The sequence below is a fragment of the Thermobia domestica genome, chromosome 1 (genome assembly GCF_964235325.1).
Source record: "Thermobia domestica chromosome 1, izTheDome1.hap1.1, whole genome shotgun sequence".
In the NCBI taxonomy this organism is placed as follows: domain Eukaryota; kingdom Metazoa; phylum Arthropoda; class Insecta; order Zygentoma; family Lepismatidae; genus Thermobia; species Thermobia domestica.
The window spans coordinates 35,002,470-35,017,664 of record NC_137454.1 but is presented as its reverse complement, the minus strand read 5'-3'; the positions used below and the strand labels follow the sequence as shown (position 1 = coordinate 35,017,664).

Sequence of the window (15,195 nt, the reverse complement as noted above, 5' to 3'; positions counted from 1 at the left end):
GGCTCGGATACCTTTTAGGTAGGGTGATCAGACTTAGAAACAAACAAAGAAAAAAAAAAAGCGTGACACTAAGAAAACCGGCATAATTTAACAATCCACCCTATTGCATCGTCATTCATGCCAATTTTTATTTATTGAATCATATTGTGTTTTTAATTTTTATGTTATAATTTTTAACACTTAACAAGAACCAGGATTAGAGACATCGATTGTCTTTTGAATGTCATTATATATATATATGACTGAATTTCTTGTAGGAGAGTTGGTCTTTCTTAAATAAGAAAGGACAATTTTGTTAAAAACGGCACGACTGATCATTCTAATTATAGCGCGTCCGTCCCTAATGGGTTAAAGGCTCTATAATGTAGAAACTCACAAGCCTATGTTCTATTTTCAATATTAGTAGCTTATAATTTCAGCAGCTTTTATTTACATTCGCCTGAATATTTGGAAAGAATAGGTATTTTGAACTTTTCAACAATTTTAGACAGTAACCTACTTATGAAGAATGAGTTACGGCTTAAAAGTTATTTATCATGCATTTTTCATCTTTCTTTTTCATTGGATAATTTGACAATGAGCGAGTAGAATTTTCCTTCATATAGTTTCAGCGTGTATTCGTCTATATTTCTTCGATTATAAAGGACTTTGGTTTACCAAAATTCCTTTATATATTTACTGTTTGTCCGTGAAGTTGATTTTGAGTTTAACGTCCCTTTCAGCAGCAAGGCTATATGAGACGGGACCTACTGATTAACGTGGAATCCGAACCACATAAGCTTCCGCTAGGAATTAAACCCGGGTCTCCCACGCCAAAGGCTCATACGATAACCACTAGGCCACAAAGGAGCTCTACTGTCTGTCTGCATGTCCACCCGGAAGACAAAAAAAATCTGAAGAGCTACTGAAATCAAATCTGGCTAGCTTTAATAGTGAAAGGAATTGAGTTCATTAACGGAAGTGATACTCAAACCGAAAGAGGCAGAAATCTAGTTTCAAGTTTTACCGTTAATTACTATCGAGCAAAAATAGTAACAGTTAGCGGGAAGCGATTTCCTACAATCGATTAAGTGTCCCCAAAGTACATTTCATCTCCATCCGTAACTCTCTACTAAAACCGGAAGTGATAGAAGTTCATTATAACTTTCGGTTTCAGTATTGATCTACATAGAACAAACATGGTAACAGATATCGAGAAACGGCTTTCTTATAATCAATTATTCGTCCCGAGAATATTCCATCTCCATTTTAATAAAACCGAAATAATATTCTCTACTAAAACCGAAAGTGATAACAATTTACTACCACATCCGGTTTCAATACCATTGTTACCATTGTGAAATAATCACGCCATACAAACCAAACTCCTTGACGTGGTGTACACGTGACACTTCTACTTGTTATATTTCCAGTTGGTAAAATTTAAAAGTCATTTACTCATGGGTAATAATTCATATTAACTTTATATTAGTCCCTGCTTATAGTTTATACTTATTACAAATCAATCCGATTAAGCCCCCTTACCTGTTTTCCTTGCATCCTATAATACCTTGCGAGTGTATCGCTGATTGTATATACCCTCACATGGCCCATATGGAGACGTCCAGAAGGATAAGGAAACATGGATAACACATAAAACTTGGGTTTATCCCCTGTATCGACAGGTGTAGCACATACTTTATCATGCCAAAACTTCTCAATTTCATGTTTGTTGGACTGTGTTAGCTCTTCATCCTACGATAGAAATAATAGACAAAAAAAAAAAAAAATCAACTATAATAATCCTAAGTTGTAGTCATACACCTGATACTAAAATAATCGTAAAAGGCAAACTGGAATAAAAATTTTGTAATAGAAATAATAAAGTTTACCACTTATATACAGGATGAACATAAAAGAATGTCAGTGTTTTAAAGTTGTATAAAACTTCTTAATCTTAACTTACAAGAATCAGACACACACAAAACGAAAGAATGCCACAATTTTTCCTTACAAATTTTCAATGTGAGTACCTTTCTTGACGCGGAACATATCTAGCAGATAGGCGAGTTCATTCCATCCTTTAAGCACGTTTGCAGCGATGGAAGCGATAGTTGCTTCAATCTTGAGTTACAAATTGGGTAGGTCAGTAGATAGTGGAGATAACTATGAACTAAAACACTCATGTTCGCTCTTTGATTCTTGCCGTGAATAAATACAGTACATCTCATCTTAGACACATTATAACAAATTGAAACCCCGATATTCTTTTAAGTAAACGCTGTAGATAGAATGAAGTGGAACAAAGGCAGATCTTAAGTTATTATTGACTTTATCTCATTTTCTTGTAACAAAATACTTTTCCAGCGGTCCCGGTGGGGACACTCAGGAGAAGAATTATAAAAGATTTTTCAGGCCAGCCATCCCGAATAAGGATTTCCTCATGCCACACCAGGCAAATGCCAGAATAATACCTACCATACAGATCCCAGGCTGCTTCCTTCATTCATCAAATCGTTTTTTTCTTCCCTTTCCTGGTATAGCGTGATCGCCGAGAGAGTAACCCCTCAAAGCGCAGAAATCTAACTTTTAATCCTAAGCCTAACATGCCTTTTCAGCATTTATATAAAACTTATGTAATCAGTTAAAACAAAAGTATAATCCATTTTATGTATCATTTATTTATTTACAGTTCCATACAGTATCAAGCCACTTGATTGAAACTGAACAATGTAACAATAGCAAATAAAATAAAAATAAAAAATAAATACAAACACACAAAGTTCACCTCAAAATTGACAATGTTCTCTTTGGCTGAGTTCTAACGTTTTGTTCAGAAGTAAAAATATTACATCCTGTCAGCAATGTATTGTAATCATGCGCTACTCTAAAAACGAGGAGCGTTTTACAATTAATGATGATACATATTAATTTTATCGTCATTTTTTGTGCTATAACAAATTTGTTCTCAAAGGAGAAGGAAGATTTCTACTTAAACTAGTGAATCCTCCAGTACTACTAAAACAAAACTGACCAAAGTACTAAACATATATATAACACTAATAATTGTGATACAAGTGTTATTGACATATATTTAGTGCTTTGACTAGGTTTGTTTTAGTAAAACTGTCTAATAGTTCCGAAGCTATAACAAATAATATACTAGTGAATCTTGTTAAGGATTTCGTAATTACTTATTTAACAATGTAAAGATAACTTTATCCTTTTTCTGGTGTGTATTATTTAGGTATATGTCAATAATTTCGATCTCCTCAGTTCTTAAGTCTTCATCTGGACATTTAACCTAGAAGTTTCTAACCAAGTTGCAACTATACTACAGCGTGGTCCGGAAGTCGGCGTACCCCTAATTGGTGTTTTCTGACGGTTTTAGGTTTTATCCACATTTGTTTGGTAACATTGCTTGCCTCAACTGGAAGAAAATGGTATCAAAAACACTGTTGTGATACAGCAGGATGGGGGCACTTCGCGACTCGCGTGCGCAATTACCTGAATCAGACGTTTCCTGGTCGCTGGATTGGAAGAGCTTGTGCATCTTCACCAGCTCCCTTTGCCTGGCTTCCGAGAAGTCCCGTTCTGACGACACCAGACAATCCTCTCTGGAGTTTTATAAAACAACAAGTAAGAAACACTCGATAATACAAAACGCAGGAATTACGAGCAGCTGTGGAACACGCCTTCACCCTCGTGACTCCGGAGTATCTCCGCAAAACATCTGCGAGAACTTGCCGCAGAATTCAGCTGTGTTACGATATAGATGGTGATCATACCGATGTTTATGACTCTTAGGACTTCAAGGTAACTGTGTACACACATTCTACCATAACTAACACTATACTGTTGGAACTAAACGCGAGGTACGCCGACTTCCGGACCAACATGTACATTTACTATTTTTTTTCTTTTTCCATTAATATACTGTAGGTTATAATGTTAAATCCTGTTTGAGATACTAACAAGTCCTGTTTTTGAATTATAGTTAAAAGTTCCACTATATATAAAAATTCACAATACTTATTGCGTAATTTTTAATCAAGTACACACTATTATTACTCTTCACTTATTTTCGCATTGTTTTAGCGACATATAAATAAATAAATAAAAAGAAAACTAAAGTAAATTTGTGGAACAGGGTAAATGTGTGCCTGTAGAGAGTCTGGGCCTAAGAACCGGTTTAAGGCATTCATGGGCCTAAGAACCGGTTTAGGCTGGCTTTCTAGACCGAAGTTCGCTACTTCATTCTCTAGAGTATCCCCATAATTGTCCTTACGATGCTAGGTGAGCATCGCAATGCCAGAAACCCATCTTATCTCTGACCAGACCCTGCATTGTTTAACTGGCTAATCTTACGAGGCTCGAGAGTTTCAATACATAATGCGCACTAGAAAAATGTAAAGGTAGTTTTATATTATTCTACCTATATTAAAGGTGTTTCAATATTCTAAACTAAATAATTTCTACAAAAATGATAATGAAGCAATTGTTCAATGATTCAACCATCCCTTAATAGAATAAGGTAATTATGCAGAACTTCTAGATGGCTTGAAAAGTAACAGGTCCAAGTTTTCTAATTTGACTCATTCTTCATGTACGTTACATATTTCGAAAACGTAACATTATGCCAATTTATAGTCAATGTAATATTATGTATTGTATAAATAAATAATGAAATAAAAGTGAAAAAAATAATACATTGTTGGTTTCTTTTTCAAACTATGTTGCAGAATTGTAACACAACATGAAATGGGAATCATGCTTTACAAATAAAGAGAAAAGAACTAACAGTCAAGCATGCTACAAATAAATATTTATAGCATAAATTTAAGTATAGAGTATTTAAAATTGACTTTTACTTCTACATGGAAACAAACGAATAAAAATAGTTCTTGTTCTGGGTTTATGATGCTTATTTGTCAACTTATTGAATGATATGCATAAAAGTGAGATCTTACTCTTTACTCAGGATTTTGAGATTAATCTCAAGGTCGTATGCATAAAAAGCGCGACAACGTGACGTCATTTGAGTTTAATCTCAGGTACCTGACTAAATGCTTGGAACTTACGAATGACACTGTGATTTCTCACTTTTCGTATGCATAAAGTTGAGTATAATCTCAACTAGTCTACAAATTATATGAACTACCTCAGAACGTGTCTCACAATGTATGAGAGTGGATCGAAGTGGGTAAATTTATGAATGTGGAACTTAAAAGAAAAGTGTATAAAGTACGGAGAGACTCTGATGTGCATGTCTATAAACGTCTATATAGATTTGAAGAACAAACAATAGATGGCACAGCATTTTCTTGGGCATTTACTGAAATCAGAGCTGGGACTTTGAATAATGAGAAGATGATGAGAGTTTTCTTGCGTTATATTGGAGACCCTGGCTTTCAAACTGGCGATGCAAAAGATGTCGGGACAGGACGTTTGGGCGCCGCCATTTGGGCGCGGACGTTTTGGCGCTGCCGTTTGGGCGCAAAGCCGTTTAGGCGCCAGACGTTTGGGCGCGAGGTACATAGTAAAAATCACAATTTACGACATATAAAGTAAGCTAGGCACTGAAAACTAAGCGCCAATCAAGATATATATACATTTCCTACACTTCTATCTTTATCTCACCTCATTTATCTGTATATTTTATATCTCTATCTTATTTATTCATCTAAATTAAATAGTTTAATGCGTTTCTGGCATTTGTTGCCTAACCTCGTCATGGATTGATTTTTCGCTTGTCCACGATTCTTGTACTTCTGATCTAATTTTTGTATTATATAAGCAAGCTAGGGAATAAAGGAATCAGACGAACTGTTAATTTTCTTAATGTTAATTAAAACATATTGATTTAATTTTTGTATTTTTTTAAAGAAAGTTAATAATTACATATTTATGAATATTAAAATTTGTTTTCTTTCGTATTACGTTTGCCAAACTCTTCTCTTCCTTAAGTCCAATAAAGAACTACCAATAAAAGATTGCAGCGTAGTCGCTAACACTCTCGCCTTCGCACAGTGCGTCGAGCATATGGGAATAATGGACAAAAATAAAACAAATCATACTGAAGCTTTTATCACATGTTTAATTTGTTGCAAGGCGTTCTTTGCTCACTTAAACTGAAGCAAAGTTGTTCTTGAAGTTATCGAACTTGACAACTGTACTTATATAGAAAATAATATCCCGTTCAGGGAGGTAAAAAAAAACTATGTTAGACATTTAAGACCTTATGCAGAGTAGTTCTGATGCGTGACTAGTGACACACTAAAGAGTTCGACTAGCATATGTTTCCTGCAGTTGTCAGGCCTTTGGTATGACGCTAAACATATGTCAAAACGACTCTGCATATGGCCCTTACTGTTTACGGCACTTGTAAACACGAACCCATACGACTCAAAACTACATAACACTAAAATATAATGAAAATCAGTGCATGAAATGACTGAAACAGTTCTAGAATTTTTTTTTCTTTATCAGTCAGTACCATCACTATCTAAGTTATCAAATTCCATAGCGACAGAATTATGAAGCTAGACAGCATCAACAGCATCAGTTCTGAAATAACTTTCCAGATCCGTATCTGTCCTCCTTTTCTTTGCGTGAATCTGTATCTTGGAGGAGACAATAGGGTCAGATAAAATAAGCATATGCTTCATCAGGTCTGAATAAGTATTGAAGAGAAAAGTTTTCCGTATAAGATATAGCCTAGTGTGACGGAAAACTTTGTGGGGGGCTTCTAAAGTTTCTTCCGCATAACCGACAATCCTTTGGACTATTCGTCATTCCTTGGTGTATTTAATTTCACTGCTGCTTCTTTGGCAACAAAGGCAAGCTCCTCTGCCGATTTAGTCGCTACAAGAGGATCTAAGCTCCTTTTCTTTGTTTTTACTGAACACTCTGCAAACTGTTTACTGGTTCTACCGCGAGTAGAGCAAGCTACATCGGTCTTCACGTTGCTGTGATACGAGCAGTTATCACTGTTGAGACAGAGTCCAGAAGTGTACATGCATGATCAAACCACTCTTTATTTTTAACTAGGAAAACCGACCAAACTCTGTGCGACATCACCCATTTTTTTTTTTTTTGCTCAAGGTCATATTAATAACTTACAAAATTTCTCTAAACTGTTGTCCACATCTTCCGTGGCGTCTTCAAGTTTATAACGACTACAAATAGCCTACATGGTTTCCGCTTTCTTCCGACTAGCACTGGTGGTTATTATTCATCTTTCAAAAATGTCCTTGTTTTTCATGGCGTCTTCTTGCGCAATTTCACTAATTACAGTCGATATTGCGGACACTTGCACACACACTATAGCTAAATCCAAAGGAAATCATTAAAGGAAGATATTCCTGCAGAGATCTCAAGACATGTTTAGGCTTTTTTGAGATATTCCAAACATACCAGTAAAAAATGATTACCAATCGTTCGTCGTAAAGGAAAGAACGTACCTGTGCTATAGCTGCTTCCTAGTGACAAAAAGTCTCACCTTTCGCTTTGGTCTGAAACACCAGTGCGATCGCTGTGGAGATGATGACTCAGGTCAGTTTAATATAGTAGTTGTGCATGCGAATTGTTATCTGTAAGAGTGTCATCTCGACTCGGGTCGGTCTAATGTGGTAACTTTGCGCGCGCCTCTGTAGGCTGACGGGTTCTCATCAGTTTGTTGCTAGGGATTTCTGTCTTGTGAATCATTTGTGCTTCATACCATGCTATTTGCAAGTCTGAAGAAAATTGTTCCTTTTCTCATTTTTGTCCATTGGTCGACGCACTGTGCTTCGGTGCGATCGGTCCCGGGTTCGATTCCCGGTGGGGGCACTCGGTCGAAAAAGTGTAACACGCTCTTTCAGGCCAGCCACCCTGAATGAGGTTTTCCTGGGTTTTCTTCATTCACATCAGGCAAATGCCGGGGTGGTACCTAATTTATAGGTCCAGGCCGCTTCCTTCCTTCCCTTTCCCTGGATAGTGTGCTCCCTCAAACGTGACGGGCTAAATGGCCTTAGATGCCGAGAGCCCAGAAATCTAAAAATCCTATATCCTAATCGAGTTGAGGGAAAGATATTTTGCATACATGGTGTGTAAGACATATTTTGCATACAGGATGTCTAACACATTGAGTTTAGGAACTGTAGTATGCCGTATTTCTGGTATCACTTTTTTTTAATTAACATTCCAATATAAAAATCAAAACTTAACACACATTTTTTTCGTCCCATTGTAAGCATTTAATCTGCATTAAAGAAAGTGGCGAAAGAAAAAAAAAAAAAAACAACGATTTCAAAGTGAAAAATAATAGTTAAGTGTACATATATTGGTCATTTAGCCACTAGAAATGTGTTTGACATTCACACTTATTGCGTAACTACAGTAGAAGGCCTGCTTTAAGTTTTTTAATGGAATAGGTTCACTATGTATGTAATGCAGTCAATCATATGTAGTCTGGTCGACTTACATTTGGCTTGAAAAGTTATCAAATAAAAAGCACACTTAACTTTCGTTGAAACTTAAATTTACAAAATTTAATTGTTAATTCAGTTTTTATAATTTTGAAATTCCAGTATTTCTAGTATGTAAAACAAAATCCAGTATAATTCAAGGACTTCCACTACAGTAGACACCTTGTGATATCTTGATTCGAACTTAGTACTCAGCGCCTAACATAACGACTTTTTAACTCGCGCCCAAACGTCTGGCGCCCAAATGGCTTCGCGCCCAAACGTCCAGTGCCCAAACGGCGGGGCCCAAACGTCCGCGCCCAAACGTCACGTACCGAAAGATGTTGGCATTCACCAGTCCACATTATCAACAACTATATGGGAAGTTATGGCAAAAATTAGAAAACACACTGAACAAGGATAAAATTCTTCAGGATGCGAAAAAGGTATGGCGTGTAAAATATAAGTCCTCTCAATGTTGTAGGGGTAGTGGACTGCACACACATTCTTACCAAGAAACCAACTGAATATGAGGATCAATATATTAATAGGAAAGGAAGTGGAGAAACAGTATAGTGCCAAGAATTGCAAAACCTATCACGCTGCACTCTTAATAATAAATATAAACTAACTAACTAACTAACTAACTCTATGGCCTATGGAACCCGGAGGTTCAGTGCCGCGTTCACAAAAGCTCTCCACTGACTTCTATCCTTAGCTAATTGGATCCAGTTTCTACTTTGTATTCCTATCTCTGCGAGATCCATCTTAATATTATCCTCCCATCTGCGCCTAGGTCTTCCTAATGGTCGTTTTCCTATGGGTCTACCAGTCAAGACTTTGAAAGCGTTTCTACTTTCTTCCATTCTAGCTACATGACCTGCCCACCTAAGCCTCCTAGACTTCACGACCCTAACAATGTTGGGTAAACCGTATAAACTATGTAGTTCCTCGTTATGAAGCTTCTGCCATTCCCCATTCTCGTTCCTCTTGGGTCCGAATATTCTTCTCAGGATCCTGTTCTCAAATACTTTCAGTCTATGTTCTTCCCTCAGAGTAAGCGACCATGTTTCGCAACCATACAGAACAACAGGCATGATTATCGTTTTATATATTTTAAGCTTCAAGTTCCTCGACAGAATTCGCGACGACAAGAGATTTTGAACCGAATAGTAACACGAATTCCCTGCTTGTAGTCGACATTTAATTTCTTCGTGAATATGATTTTCGTCTGTTAATATTGATCCTAAATATTTGAAAGTATTCACTTTATCAAAAGTATTATTTAATATTTTAACGCCTCCACAATTTGCCGTATTACGGTCCCCACGCACTTCCATGTAAAATAAATATAGTAAATAAAAAGTAAAATATTGAAAAAACATAAAAATAACGTGCATAGAAAGTAAATATGATAAATAAACACACGATGATCTAGGGAGGGGCCATTTCTTCTTCTTTAGCATTTCATAGTAGACACCACCTTAGGGTCACCGGTGCCCGATCCATTTCCGATTTCAACATGCCCGGCCTAGTAACTTTTTTTTTTTTTCAGAATAAGAAGTGTCATGTCACGCACTCTGCAAACAGCAATTTACAAATTGATTTTTTGTTAAATGGTATATGCTTTTGGAATAAATAAAATGGAATGGAGTATAAAGAAAGAAAAAAGAAACTAAACTGTTCTTACCAGAGCGCCTCCATTGACTAAAGAGCGGAGCAAACCGATTGGACTCTGATTACAGTACACAAAATGAGAAGATAACAGCCAGTGACTAGGAAGAACAGAACTTTTTTTCTTAATAAAAAATTATACTATAAAGGTTTTTTACGAAGGCACATTGTAAAATATCTTACTTTGATTATTTTCTTTATTACATCAATATACTACAGCTACCTCAACCTCGCCAGCTTTGAACATTTCCCCTTTAATTGCATACCTTTATTTTCTTAATCTTCTTCAATTTCGTTTCCCAGCTACCGTAAAAACCAACAACTTAACTTGATCATCGTGAATTTTGTCAGCGTCTATACAATCTTTGCTGTAAGTTCACTATATTCAACTATAACGGAAGAAACCAGCCACTAGGATGAGTGATGTAAACAATGAGGACGACTAGAAAGCCTGAATTCTTCTTCCATTGACGACGAAAACATCCAGACGTCGTCGGTCTGACCGAACTTTGCCTAAAAACCGAGGGCGAGATTTCCAGGATATCTTTCCGGAAGAGTTTTTCAAAGGTTAGCCTTAAGGACATAATCATCAGGGCGGAAAATTTCGAAGTCAGACACACTCGCCAATCCAAATATGATGATCGCCAGTATCTCTCACGTACAAATTATGAGTTCCCCTCCTCCCAACGGGCTTCGGTTTGACAAAGAAAGAGATTACATAAGGGCATAAAATTTCAAAATCAGAAAATTAGGCTTAGATTCAAAATAATCAATTTTGAATTGGGCAATTCATATACATGTTAAAAAATATTTTACCATAGGCCTTCACGTTTGGGTAACGCTCTCTCTCTCTCTCTACACTAAAGTACCAGTTGTCGATTGCAGTTTTCGGATCAAAGTCCTTAAGTGAAGGACCATTGATGGAAATTGTCAGCAAACCATCCAGTGTGTCAGTCTTCAGTGAATTCCTGTAGGCAGTCTTAACTCTGTTGAGACTGCTGAAGCCTCTCTCACATGAAGCAGTATTCACAGGTAAATCTACAAAATGTCAGAATTGGGAATCTTGAATGAAGTTTTTCGATTGAGGGTGGAAAAGGACACTTTCCATGTTCGTTGTGAAGACTTAACATTCCGTGTTTTCTCTCAGTAAGTGGCAATTATTTTTGTGCGAAACAGTAACTAAGTATGTCTGTGAGTTTAGGCAGAAACCATTCCTAGTAAACACTGGTCGCCAGCTCTAAATTTCTAGTCGCCAATGACGACCTGGCAACCGGAAATTCCGCGTCCTGTAATCATGGTACATTATATTCCATTTTTTAAAATGGTTTCAATCCTGAAGATTATCAACGGAAGTTGTAGATGTCAAAGTACTGCGTTCATGATGTCACTGAAACCGTCCCACTACACGAGGAAGACAGACCGAAAGTAAGTACATACCATCATGTTTGGCATAGCTACTTCGTGCGGAAGGAATGAGTTAAAGCACTCGAAATGCTAAAACCATCTGGGAGATTTCGGTCGAGAGAAGACAGAAATACTCCATTCGAAAGAAGTAAAGAGGGCCGCAGAAAAATGAAATTTTTCAATTTAGGGTCCCACATTTACGCCCTTTTAGGCTAAGAGAAACGATGATAAAAGCATGTGAATGATTATGGAAGAAGCGATGGAATGAGAATGTTGACGGAAACCGGAGAACCCTGGGAAAATCCACGGACATGACGTTATCTACCACAAACTTACTTCGGCAGGGATCGAACCAGGAACCCCACGCACCAAAGATAAGCACTCGGCCACTAAGCCACCGTGTCCCCCAAGAGGGGACCACGGAGTTTACATCTGTAGTCACTAGGAGCAAAAGGAATGACGTAAACTATGGCCATCATCTACTAAGATACAGTGCCAGTATTGGGAAAAGAATGGTGGGAAGTGGTAGAAACGGGAGAACCCCGATAAATCATACTCACAATGTGTTTATCCACCACAAAACGAATTTGACGGAATTAGAATCGAACCAGAAACCCCAAACATTAGAAGTGAGCGCTTTACTACTGATTCACCGCGGTCCCAAATAGGATTTCTTCGATAATATCCTACTGGCCAATCGGAAAACGACCATTAGGAAGACCTAGGCGCAGATGGGAGGACAATATTAAGATGGATCTCGCAGAGACAGAATACAAATTACAAACTGGATGCAGTTAGCTAAGGATAGAAGTTAGTGGAGAGCTTTTGTGAACGCGGCATTGAATTTCCGGGTTCCATAGGGCATAGAGTTAGTTAGTTAATATCCTACTAAGCTGTATTTCTCTACAATAACCTCTAATGAAGGTTATAACATTAGATTGGATTCAGGATATCTTTTAGTTTAACTTCGCTTCAAGGCTAAGGGGATAGTGATCATGATAATGAACGAAATTATGGAATGAAGAAAGAGAGAGGAAACGGAAGAACGTCATGAAAACCTAAGCACGTAACTTCAAATTTTAAAATATTCAATTATTTCGACAAAACAAACATGCATGCGAGTTATCTACATTTGTGTTTTAAAAGTAAAAGAGATTTGTTTGTTCGTTTGTTATTTAGTGATCTTCCTTGTTAGTGAAAGTTTAGATGTAGTTTCCGAAAAAGAAAGCGTATTTTTAAAAACCTAAGTCCAATATTTAAATACAATTGTTTTCTATTTTTAAATTAGAATGAAAAATAAGCATAATTATTTACCATAGTGGAAAACCAGTGATCGGGCTTTATTCTTTGTGAGGAGATCAGTAATCATGGTATTTTATATTTAAATATAATAAAATCTATGAATGTGCCGCGAGAATTTAAGTTACACCCATAGTGTGCCGCAAGTTGAAAAAGGTTTGGAAACGCTGCCTTAGAAGCTCGTATGGATACTATTAATGTCCATATAGTTTCCCTACATTTCATTGTACACACTGACAGTAGGTCAAGATCACGATTAAATATAATGAGTATACCGGCTAACATACTATTTGCGCGTGCAAGACATGTTTAGGCATACCACTCAAAATAACAGTTGAAAAGTGCCGCAAAAGATTTGCGACATGCCAATGTCCCACTTACCATAGGTGAACTTCAAGTGAGCCACCAAAAGTAACGGTTTAAAAATTGAACATCTTTCACGATTTACGTATAAATAAAGCATCCAAACATACTCTATTAAGTATTACAGTGCAAGAAACAAGCCAACCTGTAGTAGGTGACCACTAAAAGCTACGAATGCTATCTAACCAAGTCAGGGCAAGGTGAAGCTGGTTTGCCTGCGGGATATCGCGGGGTGATCTGAAGGGAGTAGACGCGTGAGCGATGGCATTGAGAACACATGCGTTTTCGCAGTGATACAAATTCCAGTAGTATATGTAATGGTTTCACACTAGTAACGCTACATTTGTACAATAAAATACAGCCTTTGTCTCCTGAGCAGAAATACTACGCTGTCAGAAAATAATATATACCTAATACAGTCCTTTTAAATATCAATTTATTCTTTAACTGTCGTATAGCAATTGTAATAGTTTTAATAGTTAATCTACATTTATAGAAAAGAAGCACACCTCTTACTTATTATCTGATTTGACGCCGGCAGATATTTATTTTTCAAAAAAACTTTCCGTTCTGACTATTGAATTTTGCCCGTACATTTTAAATATCTCATGTTTCTAAACCTTATTCGGTTTACTCCAGAAGACCAAATACAAAATTTATAGGTAAAATACGATGTGAAACATTTTTTGTGGAAGAATAAGAGTGTGAATATAAGTAATTACTGTCACTGCACAGCACACTGAAATTTGATATTTCACTATCACTGATTTTTTGAGTGGTAGTGAAAGTATTTTTATGTGTAAGCGTGCTCTTCTACTATCTTCGTTTATGCGTCGCTGACGCACATACTCTCTACGAATGTACTCCCTCGCTACCGCTCGCTCCTGCTCTGACTCGGTTAGATAGCATTCGTGCTCTGTAGTGGCCACTTAGCACAAATTGGTTCGTGTTCTATACACTGTACTTTTTATCCCACACTGTATTTATACAGAGCCCTCCTGAAGTCAATCTGCAAGTAGTAGTAGCTCTTCATTCAGTGCATGCTCTGCTAAGAGAAAAACAAAGCTCTAACCCAACCTTAAAATGTGCCAAAATTTGGTAGAATCGTCTGCCCGAGTAATGCCACTTGATCTGTAAACATTTGAGAAAGAAGCTCTTCAACCCATCAAATCTCGCACCGCATTAAGCTTTTGCACTCCTCTCACCTCATAATATTTATACAATGAGTAAGTTGGTATACATATCTATTTTTTTTTTTTTTTTTTACGCAAACCTATCAAATTAACCAAGTGTACTCTATAGTGGTTTTATAATTCTACTAGACGCACTTGAATTAGTGACTGCTTTTCTAACGGAGGATGTTGGAGCCGGAGCTCTGGAAGTAATTTAAGAGAAAAATTCGGACGCCGAAGGCAGTATTTGTAATGGTCATATCTATATAGCATACCTAAGTTTGGTAGGCTTACAGCGTATCGGGTTCGATTATACATGTATACGCACATCTTTTAAATGGATACAGTACTTTCTGTGAAAGTTATCTTTTTTCCTTAAGCATTTTAACTTTACCTATAAAATTCCTACTATGCCATCCAGATATCCTCAACCTGAACTTTTAACAATTTTCTTCATTAAAAAATATATAAAACTATTTTAACGTACCCACACACCGCTCACAGTAAATATCTTCCTTGTACTGAGAATTATGGAACGTCTTGAACCTAGTACACGGCAGGTTTTCGTAAAATTGAATGTTGCTTGGTAAACGTGCCTCATTTCTGTTTTAGAAATTATGACAACTCTAGTTAATTCATATTAAATGTATTCAACATGAACCTAGTATCTACAAGTTATATTCTGTACAATGTTTACTTCTTCAAAACACTTTTCACTCTTTTCTCGAACTGCAATTACGGATAGTGACCGGACAGTGAACGAAGTGTCAAAATACTGTTTCTAAAACCAAGTCGCACAAAGGTAGGTTTGTTTATAAATCTTTCCTTGTATTTCAAACTAGCCATGATGAATTCTC

The 15,195-nt window shown here is 36.8% G+C and overlaps 1 protein-coding gene across 2 annotated transcripts in view; it reads right to left on the bottom strand.

The window, feature by feature from the left end:
* LeuRS-m (Leucyl-tRNA synthetase, mitochondrial) overlaps window positions 1-15,178 on the bottom strand; it is a 75,844-nt gene extending 60,666 nt beyond the window's left edge. Inside the window, exons 1-2 of one of the 2 annotated variants that reach the window (XM_081756774.1) lie at window positions 14,826-15,178; window positions 1,525-1,734 (exon numbers count right to left, since the gene is read on the bottom strand). In XM_081756774.1, the coding sequence (XP_081612900.1) occupies window positions 1,525-1,734; window positions 14,826-14,939 (324 nt within the window). In that variant the 5' untranslated portion in view covers window positions 14,940-15,178. Of the gene's footprint in view, window positions 1-1,524; window positions 1,735-14,732; window positions 14,755-14,825 lie in introns of those variants that run through there. The other variant, XM_081756784.1, reaches the window with a different exon arrangement.
* Between the last annotated feature and the right edge of the window lie 17 nt (window positions 15,179-15,195).